Source organism: Haliaeetus albicilla, chromosome 2, assembly GCF_947461875.1.
Source record: "Haliaeetus albicilla chromosome 2, bHalAlb1.1, whole genome shotgun sequence".
Taxonomy (NCBI): Eukaryota; Metazoa; Chordata; class Aves; order Accipitriformes; family Accipitridae; genus Haliaeetus; species Haliaeetus albicilla.
Window position 1 is genome coordinate 41,967,706 of NC_091484.1, and position 11,413 is coordinate 41,979,118.

At 48.8% G+C, this 11,413-nt stretch overlaps 1 protein-coding gene across 2 annotated transcripts; it reads right to left on the reverse strand.

The window, feature by feature from the left end:
- Positions 1-1,825: 1,825 nt before the first annotated feature.
- PRR15 (proline rich 15) lies at positions 1,826-5,611 on the reverse strand. Of its 2 annotated transcripts, none has more exons than XM_069772505.1 (2): positions 5,437-5,611; positions 1,826-4,866 (listed from the first exon to the last, which is right to left on the reverse strand). In XM_069772505.1, the coding sequence occupies exon 2, from the start codon at positions 4,855-4,857 to the stop codon at positions 4,492-4,494; it is 366 nt and encodes a 121-aa protein (XP_069628606.1). In that variant the 5' UTR covers positions 4,858-4,866; positions 5,437-5,611; the 3' UTR covers positions 1,826-4,491. The 2 variants fall into 2 exon arrangements, with proteins under 2 accessions (XP_069628606.1, XP_069628614.1); XM_069772513.1 differs by lacking the exon at positions 5,437-5,611 and adding an exon at positions 5,348-5,431.
- Positions 5,612-11,413: the final 5,802 nt, after the last annotated feature.

Below are 11,413 nucleotides of genomic sequence, written 5' to 3' on the forward strand. Positions count from 1 at the left end.
ATGCCTTACAGCTACCGTGGAAAGCTGTTTGCTATCCCCAAAACACATATTATCTGGTGTTATATTGCTCTATCTAGATAACACGGGCAGTAAATGAAATTCGTAAGCTGCAGCTGCTAATCAATATGCTTTAGTTGAAGACTACATCTGAATATTGTTTCTTAGAGCTATTTGTGAATTTCAGATGTGTCATTAAGGATAAAACAGATAAACTACTTCACTACTTCTGGTGTCTATAAAATTGAGCAACTTTATCCCTTTTGTTTTATTCTGAAATGAAAAATCACAGCCAGCAGGTCTCCCTCCTATTTACAATAAATTAGTGATGAAGAGGAAAGGTTTGTTTTTCAAAATGGTGTAATTATATGGTCTCAGGTATCATTCTATAACCAACGCTCCCTCACCCCAGCTTTTAAAAGACATCTTAGAAAATACCAGGTTTGGGTTTCTTTCTTTTGCCCTACCAGATAGGATCCCAAAAGGTAGCAAAATGAGCTTCCAGTTTGTACCTGCACTTGAAACAGCTTTTCTTCCAATTAGTTTTTTGAATGAGCTGAATTAAACACGGGCTTTAATGTGAAGCATCCAGCTGCACTGGCCAAGCCAAGGCTGGAAGTTCTGTCCTTCAGATTTTAGCCCTCACATGAGGTTATCTTGTTAATGGACAAGAGACGTGATATTTCAAATATAAAACTATAATTGGTTGCTCTGCAATGAAGACAGAACTTAAACAAACAAACAAGCAAACAAAAAACAGTGAAGACTCCTCTCGTCTCCAAAACAGTATAAGTCCCCTCTCCCTTCTTTCAGTTCGGTTTAAGTCATACCCTGACATAACATCTGAGGTTGAAAGTCTTGAGGCTTTCAAGGCATTTATTCCAGTGTTTCCAATTTAGAATAATTTTCTGCAGGTGCTCCCTATAATCTTTTTTGAGGTCCAGACTGACCGGCCTACAATAGCAGGGAATGATTCACCAGGCAGCTACTCAGAGAGTTATTTTGAGTTTTGGCAAGAGCTGGAATAAGCAGGCATATACTTTGCAAGTTTATTTGAAAAGTTCACTCTGTTTACTAAATATTTATTTTTTGCCCCAAACTTGCAATCCTTAGTAGTATCTGGAATAATATTAAGAAAATTGCACTGAACTGACGTAGCTGAGGTTGAACCTCATCTGCTTATTTCCATTTATTTTGTCAATATGTCACTGCTTGCTTTTAAAAACAAACAGCACCTACTTTCTCAGCCGCCCTATTACCTAAACTTACTTTCTGATGCATGATCTTTATAAAGGAGATGAGGAAAATACCTATATTAAGACTGCTGACGGCCTTTTAATAATTCAATGCACAGAAATGCACTATTGTTATCCTGAGCAAGTATTCTCCAATACAAAAGAAAGGTCGAACTTTCTCCACTTCAAGGGTTAAAAAAAATTAACTTGGGTGGTCCATAAAATGACGTCTTTTTTCTGTATCAGCTTAATTCATTTACATGTGTATAGATTACTTAAAGCTTTATCTGATGCTCAGACCGAGAAACAAGAGGACTATTTCTGCGCTGCAAGTTGGTTATGGCCAACGGGGCTTCTCACTCCTCGCTGCGGTACACAGGTCAGCACTAACCTGAAGATATTCCTGCGTGGCCCTTACACAGAGGGCGGGGAAAGTGAGACGAGGCAGGCAGCCCGTTTTCTCATGGCTCTAGTTTTTCAGCAGCTGCTATCAAATTCATTGAAGAAAGGATTTGACTGAGCAGGAAGATAGAATTACGTCTCCTTCCCACAGCTCAAGGTCAGGATAAAGATGGAGGATGGCTGCGAGCGAGTCATTTTATGTACATTCATTGACTTTGTATTCTGACCAAATTTCCAAGCTGAAAGTGCCACACACAAGGATTAAGACATAGCTAATATTTAGTCACATATTAACCGGTATTGATATCGAATCTTAACAGCAGCCATCTGAACAGCATACCAAACAAAACCCAAATTGGTAGGTATCTTGTGCCTAGGTAAAGACTTGCAACTACAGCAAGACCTTTCCAAAGAGCACATAGAAGTTCACTGTAGGAAGAGGTAGCTTGGAGGTGCAGGAGAGAGAGGAAACTGTATTTTTGCAACAGTGTAAGGATTACAAATGCAGAGAAGCATCTGCATGAGATGTATAAAACACTCCATACTCAGGCCTCTGGATAGTTCTGAGGATCCAGCTCTCACAAAGCTCACACTAAACCAGATGCAGGAGTAAGAAACACACCAGTGCACCACCTGCTTACTTGTTCTTCCACTTTGGACACACAAACATACAAAAAAGGTTCTTTGGGCCCCAGAATACATACAGGCAGAATTTTTTTTGCCTGTAATAGATAGGAACATGTTGCCTTCCAAAGGCAGTATGACAACCCCGGCAGCAAAGGCACCCCTTTCTGCCTCCTCTCCCCCCACCCCAGGCTAAACTGTAGCTGAAGTAGGGATTTTCTTCATCTGTTTCTCTGTTCCCAGCTTTTAAACTCTCCTCCTTCTCTCTCACACCCCTTCATCTGAGGCTGGGTTTGCTCCAATTGCTTCTTCTCAGTGGAAGGATTTCAGATACCCCTTGACTGAAGAGGCTCCATGTAAGAAAAGCATCTCCGAGGAGAAACTTCCAAGAGCTCCCCCCAGAACCCCCCAGCTCTTTGCTCGGTCAGCATGTAGTCAGGAACGTAAAAAGGCAGTCCAAAACCAGTACCGTGTAGTTTTTACTAAATGAAATAAAAAAAGCATATGTCTGCACACTGGGTGGAAAAAAAGCTTTTATGGAAATAGATTTGATGCTACAGTCCCTTTGTCCTTCAGTGTCTGAAGGATTAGCCGAGTAAAGGACCGGTAAGTACCTAAGCCAGCTAGGTTGTCTGAGTTTATCGCACAGGAGCTCTCAAAGTTCATTATATATTATTACACACACACTGAACCATGGGGCACTTGCCCAGCGCCTACTGCATCATTTCAGTGACTGTCAGTGACTGGTTTAATCCATATTTTTACCTGGAACTCAGCTCTCCGCTCTTGTTTCCTTTCAGGTCGCTTTTTATTTTTAATTGACCTTAAATCATTAGTTACAACCGAACAAAATCATAACTGCGTAATACTTGACTGCTAGGAAATAATTTTCAGTCCCTGCCACTATGTAGTACCTTATCTCACATTCAGAAAAAGTCTAAAGCCATTTTAACAATATAAAGCACATCGCGAATGCATTTAAAATAAATAAATCAGTTGTTGCTACATCACCTACTATCAAGAAATGTGTAATTGCTGAGGGTTTTTAGCTGAGTTTGCTCTGTAAGGCACAATACCAGTACAAATCTGGCTTATAGTTTACTTCATCAAAAAATCCAGGAGCTGTTAGAGGGAGCAGATAGCTGCCTGAGTTAAAGCACATTATCTTGCTATCAAAAGCAGTCCTGGGAACCTTTAACCTTGCTTCACCAGCCTTGGACACGGTAAACAGTAAAGAACATTTCCAGTGGTGCCCAAGCCTATTTCCACATTAGGGGTACAACCCTGCCTGTGCTCGCCAGGCCTGGTCTCATCTCCCAGGAGTATTTACATTTTATCACACAATTTCATCATCGGAGCTTCATTATGCCAGTTATCACCAATTATGCAAAAATCATGCGTTCCCTGGGTAAACAGCGTGAATTGCTAGACGGCAACCGGCCTCCCTCTGTAAGAGAGCTACAGGAGACCTGCCTCTGAAACACCTGCTTATCATTACACGGTAAGAAGAGGGAGAAAACCAGCTCGGTCCTGTCTTTTGCATATTAAATGCGACGTGATGTGGGGCACGGGCGAACGCAAGCGCCTGCCCCTCACCGTAACCCCCGCTCTTGACCCCCGCAAGGGGAGGAGGACGGGTTCACGGCGTGCCTGCTAATGGCAGGGCAGGAGCACGTACGGCAGCGCTGAGGTCCTCGGCCCTGGAGTTAGATAAAAGCACTTCGTTCACCCTTCCTTCTGTAAGGCAGCGCGTGAGACGGGCGAGAGCAGCAAAGCACCTCCTCGGCCGGCGAGCCGAGAGGAGCGGGGTCGCAGGCCTGAGAAGTCAGCGCCGCGGCTCCCGGCGAGGGCCGGTACAGAAAGCCCAGCCGCGGCCCTGGGACAGCACCTGCGAGTCCGCTCACCACAGTACAGGGAGTGGGGCGTTTATTGGTGTTATTTTGTTAAGACAATCACGTCGTCCCGTCATCCGGGGGTCGGGTCTCGGCGGCGTTCGTGTCACGCAGCGCGCGCTTCACTCGTCCGGCGGAGGTGCTGGGCTCCCCGCGGTGTCCGGTCAGGGCTGGGGAGGCCGCTGCCACGCGCCCCCGCGTCGCCCACGGGGCCAAGCGAGGCCGAGCCCAGCCGGGGGGCAGCCGCGGGCTCCGGCCACCCGTCCCGCCGGTGCGCCGGCCACCCGTCCAGTGGCGGCTCCTCAGAGGGCCGCGGCTCCGGGGGGCCAAGCCCTCCTGGGCTACTCGCCCCCTTGGGCGGCACGGCCCGGGGTGCCGCCGCCGTCGAAGACCTCGGGGCTGTCGGCCAGCAGCGAGGTGCGCACCTTCCGCCTCTCCTTGAAGCGGCCCGAGTGGGAGACGCGGAGGCTCCGGCGGCTGCCGCCGCCCGCCCCCGCGGCGTCGCCGCCGCCGAAGGGGGGCGGCTGCTCCTCCCGGCCGCCAGGGCTGGAGGGGGCTGCGGGGGCCTCGCTGGCGGCGGGGGACGGCGGGGCGGCCGCCGCTTCCTTGTGCTTCTTCTTGCTGGTCAGCGACTTCCACCAGGGCCCCGCCGAACTGCCCTTCACGCCGGCGCGGGGGGCGGCGGTGGCCGCGGCGCTGTCCGCCATCTCGGGCTCCTGCGGAGGGGGGGGGAAGAGAGCGAGGGCAGGCTGGCGGCCGGGCAGGCTGGCAGCCGGGCACGCCGCCACCCCGCCCGCCGGGGCCCCTCCGCCGCTCGGGCCGGCGCCGGGTCCAGCTGAAGGCGGCGGGGACCCGTCTTGCCCAGCACAGGGGAGGCAGGCAGCCCCCCGGCCCCAACGCGGGCAGCGCTGCTGGGGAGCTCTGCCCCTCGCCCCGGGAGCTGCCGAGCAGGGACAGGCAGCCGGGTGGGCGCGGGGGCAGGCTTTTGCGCTTCGCCCCCGGCCGAGCCCCGCTGACAGGCTCTGAAAGGCCACCGCGCCTTCCCCCGCGCGGCTGACAGAGGTGGAGGTAGATAACGCCCCGGAGCTGAGCCGCGGGACCCGCTCCCTGCGCTCGCCGCCCCCCCAGCCCAGAAGCGGACCCCGAGGCCCTTGGGGCTGCTGCCTCCCCGCGGGACGGGGCCGGGAGCCCGCGCACCGCCTGCGGGCTCCTGCGACGGGCCGCCGCTCGCTCCCCACCCCCCCCCGCCGGCTCCCGGCGCAACAGGTACGGGAGGCGACACTGACCTGCGGGCCGCCCGCCCGCCCGCTGCGGGAGCGCGCTCCTTCTCCCTCGGGGAAGCGCGACCGCTTCTCCCTCCGCACGCCCCTACGACTCCATCGCCGCGGCAGGGAAGAGGGCGGGGAGCGGCGGCCGGGCCGGGCCGGGCCGTGCGGCGCGGCGGCAGGTGGCGGCCAGCCCCGCGGCTCGTCCCCGTGGGCGGGGCGGCGGCCCGGCCGGCCCCGGGGCCGGGGCGGCTGCCGCTCACCTGCCCGGCTGCCGCGGGGCGGGGCGGGGGAGCGGCGGCGGCCGAGGGAGGAGGGGCCGGCGGCGGGGTGCGGCGGCGGGTCCTCGGGGCTGCCGGCAGGGGGTTGTGGGGCGCGGGAGGGTCGGTGCCCCCGGAGGGACACCCGGCGGTGAAGAGACGGGGGGGAGGAGGAGGGAGGGAGCCTTAGCGCAGGTGAGGCGGCACCGTCAGCGCCTGATGAAATGCGGGGCTACCGGATGGTGGCGGATGCGGTGTTGTCAGCCTGCGTGGCTGAAACGGCGACGCGTCTTGTCTGTGCACATGACGGATGCGCGTTGGTGAACGTTTTGTAGACGTGAGGAAAAGGGACTTGTCTCTAGTGGCCCGTCTTTAAAAAATGAATGTAGCGGACACGCTAAGAGAGGCAGTGCCGTCTAATAGTTACACTGGAACTGGCTTAGAATGGGGACTTTGAATTTCTGGGTGATGTTGGATATATGGCCATACAAATGTCTTTACCTTTTTTTATTCATCCAGAAAGGAGAAAAAAAGATTTGCTTGTACCACACTGTCTGTTAAAAATGGTGATCTGTTCTTTGGAGAGCTACGCCATGTAATAGGCATTTGATCCCTAACACCCGTCCCATCAGCTGCACCATCAGTTACTCGAGGATGCCTGTGATCGTGGGGAGGAGTTCATGAAAGCAGCGGTATTTCAGACTCATCTTCTTTTGCAGATCAACTTCTGCTACTTGCAGCTTCCCTGATAGCCCATAAAGATAAGATGTATGGAAATCGGTGAATGCAGGTGACTGAGGGAGAGGAGCCTGGGGTGTGCACTTATATTACCACCCGTAGATTGCTCTCTTCGAACCCAAAGGCTTTTGGTAGGGAAGCATGCATGCGCACACACACTTGAAAGTACTCTAAACTGTCTATCATACTAATTAGTAACAGCAGCAAAACACCTCTCCTATGGAATAAAATGGTTACTTCCAGTGAGAAAAGATGGCCTTTACATTCCCTCCTAACGAGGAAGCAACTACTATTTTCTAAGATGCATAGCACCAGGGCATCAGGCTCTCTTGGGCTAAGGACAGCAACACACCACAGGGTCAAGCTTCCCCTAGTGAGTATGACCCACTGCTTTGCTACTCATTTGTATCTATACAGAAAGAGAACACCAGCATTTCTCCTCATCTTGTGTCCCAGGCAAGTGCCTGGGAAAAAAGGAATTTATGGAGAAATAAAGGTAATTATTATTTTTTAAAAGCCCTTTTCACAAAAACATTACTGGTTGACATTTATAGCTTCCATTCTGGTTGTAGGCTTATACAAAACATTTGCCACCATGTTACTTTTTTATATTATTTTGATTACTGTAGACCTGACCTCTTACCTCACATCGTGCCAAACTTACATCAAATCAGTGTGTTTTTTTCAGTTAAGCCTGTTTCAAAGAATCTTACAATGGAAACGATTTGTCAGTTTTGACACTGTACTGAAAGCACGGTTTACTGAAAAGAGACAGGCAGGTTGGAAAGCTTTTAAGAGACGTGCAAGTGGGAGCGTGCTGCCTGCCTCTGTGTGTGGTGGCGCAGGAGGACAGCTACGAATCAGTCACAACACGCTGTTCCACAAGACTGTCACTAAGGTTAGTGTTTATATAAAAACAACTCTGACAGTGAAAATGTATGTTCTGCCCCTTTCTTACTGCAAAAGTACTTGTTGCATTCCTTCAGTATGCATATATTTACAGCGTTGATACAAAAAGGAAAGTAAAATAACCCATTGAATCTTTCAATGCATAGAAGTTAGATACTATATTCACTTAATAAGACTGCTGCAGTTAAATTCTGTCCTGTCTTTGCAGGAGGAGAGGGTACAAATTAGTGGGGTGTCGTGGTTTAACCCCAGCCAGCAACTAAGCACCACACAGCTGCTCACTCACTAGAGTGGATGTGCAGGATTCTAGCAGATGCCCCAGTACACTGCAAAATAAAACTGTAGGGCTTTTTCTCCTACATTGTAACATGCTCCTTTTGTGTAGGATTGGACCATAAAGACATCAGGTCTCTTCACAATTCTGCAGGCTCTCCAAAATTCAGAAATGCCCTGGTATTCTCAAGATTTAGATTCCCAAAGACTAACTTTAATATCAGCTCTCAAAGTAATCTTACAACACCGAAACTGTTATTGCAGTGAAAAGAAAGAAGAAAAAAAAAAGTGTTGCACTTCCCACTGTCCTTTTTCCAAACTTTGCAGACCCTACTGTGTTCAAGTCAAAACTGGGCTCTGAAAACCTTAGATTACCAAACCATGCCCTTACCTAATTGTGTTGAAGGGACTCATCTCTACTTGCAGGAGAAGAGAGGCACCATCCACTGCAGACATCAGCCTTCCTGACACTGTGGACCACACAGTGTCCAGCTGCGCTCTGGAACCTTTTGATTTCCATGACATAACAGCAACTTTAACCCTGATATTAAATGCAGTTATAATTATACCAAGGGGATCCAACGATGCCCTCAGAAGCGTAAAGGGGACTAGTGAATATTGCTGTCAGATCTCTTTATTTACCCCGAAGCCCCAGACCATCCAGCAAATATACTGGGCTTTTGAAACTTGGGATTCTCAAATGCTAACCTTAAGGCCAAGGACATGTTTGAGCCTACTGTAGAAAAGAACATACAGCACTGGCACCTAGAAAGAGCAGAGATCTTCTTGGGTCCGTGTTCCCAGCAATATTCAACAGCATGTTTGATTCTTCAAGTTTCAATTCTTAAACTCTCACCCTAACCTGACATACAACTGAGGAATTGACCTGTAGAAAGAAAATTGCAACAGTGATACCTGCCGGCACAAGTAGGTCTTTTGGCATTTAGCATTAAAATCAGTTCCTGAAACTCCTAGATCTCAAAGCCTTAATGTCACCTTAATTTAAACCAAGGAACCTCTGTGTATGGGAAAAGACCACACAAAGAATTGGCTCCCATCTGCATCAGGCTGTCTACTCAGAAGAAGCCAGCAGTAACCTCAGTTCTTCTAGCTTTAGATTTCCAAGTGCTAGCAGCACCTCAAACCTTAGCCTTTACCATAACCACAGGAAGGACTCCAACGGTTTTATAAAGGGGAAGAACATTTTCCCTGTTCACACCAGGCTGTTGCTTAAGGCTGTGGGGCTGCAGCATCCACACCCAGGCTATGCTATCCTGCCAAAAAAAATAGAGCCAGGGAGTGAGTTTGAACCCTGCACCTGCTGAATTGGCTCTATTGTTAGTGGCGACTCCCTGGCATGATTTTGGCCTCAGTGAATACCCACTGGTCAGGCATGATTTCGAGGCAGTAAGAGCAAAGGATTATTCCCCTTAAGCAGAAAGGATGAAACTACACCAGTTTGTCCCCCTCCATAGTCCTCCAGCTTTACTGCAATAGGTTTTGCACCCTCAAACACTTTAGTACACAACCACTCGTCGTGCAACAGTCTAGGACATGCATTGTACCGTCTCAGCCTCGGAGTATGAAAACACAAGTTTAATGGGCTGCGACACAGCCCTTGCATTATTACAGGTGCTAAATCACAATTTTTGATTCAGTGTCTCTAGACAAAAAAAAACTTTGAAGGACCATGGGCCCCTGAGACAACCTCAGTTAAGTACAATGTAATGTGGACAGGACAAGATCGCGCCGTTTGGCATGGGACAGGTCCTTGACCCCATTTTATTGACTGACACAGATGTAGTCTTAAATTTTCTAATCTTACCTCCAACGCTAGCATGGACTTAATAGCCTTACTTAATGGGCCTTAACAGTAGCTCTATGAAGGGGACTAGTTGCGTAGTGGAATGCAAGACGTTAGCTTAGTGCTAGTGCTCATCCTCCTTCAATGGGAAGTTCAGCTTCAGGAATAAATCTGTCTCAGAACACAACAGATTCTGAAACTTTACCTTAACGATACCCATAACTATAAGGAAGGCCCCAAACTTCATCAAAACAGACCATAAACACAGCTCCTCAAACTTTCAATTCCCAGCCAGCCACCAGCCTTTTCTTGTACCCCACGAATTAATCCGCACAGCAGAAGCAAACAGAAGAGTGTAGGCCACTAACACCAGCCCTTTTCTTACGTTTGTATATCAAGCAGCAAACTCGGTCTGATTCTTTGAAATCCAAATTCTAACCTCATCTTCTCTCTCACCCTTACAGTATTTGAAGATAAAACTAAGGTCCTGTTCCTATATCAGAACAGAAAAATACAGGTATTTGTGACTGTTGACACCAGTACCCTTCCTAGCTCTGCAGGCCTTGCAAAAAAATCAGTTCATCCAATATCCATACCCCTAACTAGAGAACCCACACATTCAATAGAAAGACAGAGTTGATCATTATTGATACCAGCACACTGCAGTTTTTGGAACTTCAGTAACAACTGGAAATCTAGGCTTTAGATTTCCAAAGTCTGTCCCCGATTCCCACCTTAATTATAACTGTAAGCCTCATGTCTATAACAACAAAAAACGCACCATAAATAATTGTCCCTTATTGACATCAGCCCTATTCCTAATCCTGAGGGCTGTGCAACATGCAGTAACAATACTGGTTCCTCAATATTTGGATTCCGAACATAACCCTGTTACCTGGTTATGAATACCTATGGACCCCAGTCTCCTAATGTTCTTGGGCAGCAGCATGTGGTAAATAATATGGATCTTCATGCACATTGGTCATATCCATACCTGCCCTATAGTAGAACAGAAAATAAGGTATCTTCAAATATTGCCAGCAATTTATGTTCTTCAAGATCTACAGTTCCAAGCCCTACAGCTAACCCTACTCCTCATTCTAACCTTCATCTTAGTAGTAATAAATGGCTCCTACTTTCAAGAAAAGAGAGAATGCTTTGACCCCCACCTCGTCAGGCCCTGCAGAGCCCTGCAGTGAAGGCAGCTTCCAGTGGTAAACTTGGTTCCTGCCATCCCCAAGTCTACTGTAAACTGAACCCTGACAGTTTCTCTACTTACAACCTACTGCTGATTTCTAGCTTATAAAGCACTGGCTCTGACTGACACAAGCTTTCTTCCTAACTGCAGTCCTTACAACATCCTGCAATAATCCAGGTCCTTCAGGCTTTGAACTCCCAGTCCTGGCGCTAGCTGTAGCATCAGCATAATTACATCCAGAATACCATGCCTTCAGAAAGATAATGTAAAGTATGGCCCCCATGTAAGACCCATTGATGTCCTAAATCTGCAAGCCCTAGAGCGTTCAGCAGTAATCATGGTTCCCTAAGGTTCAGATTTCTGAATCTTAACCATGATCTTTACTTTAATCAAGGAATTAATCTCTACAGCTAAAGAACATAAAACATATTGACGCTCTCACTCTTATCTCCGTGAGCCCTATAGTCTCTTCATTCCCTTTAGATAGCTGTAGGGGATATAGCAATATAATTCTGCTTTGAAGATCCAGTTAGATAGCATTCTTCTCCTTGCGTAAGTGTTTGTGAATTACCTTCCTACTCAGAGTTCCTGGTTATTGGCGGGGGGGGTCTGTTGGCGCTCAAATCTTCCTCCTCACTTTTCTGCAGACCTTGACTAGGTACCTGTCAATAAAGAAAGACAAAGGCAGCCAGACAGGCTCCTGCAGCTTGTGCCCTTTCAGCAAGTTTTGGCGGGAGTGCAGCATCGAGGGAAAATGTCGTATCCCCTCCAGCTGCTGCCACTTTGGGGAGCTTCAACAGCTGGAGAAGTGCCCAC

Bases quoted from the DNA above. Each gene is read 5' to 3' on its own strand.
- PRR15 (XM_069772505.1), bottom strand. From the start codon at position 4,857: ATGGCGGACAGCGCCGCGGCCACCGCCGCCCCCCGCGCCGGCGTGAAG.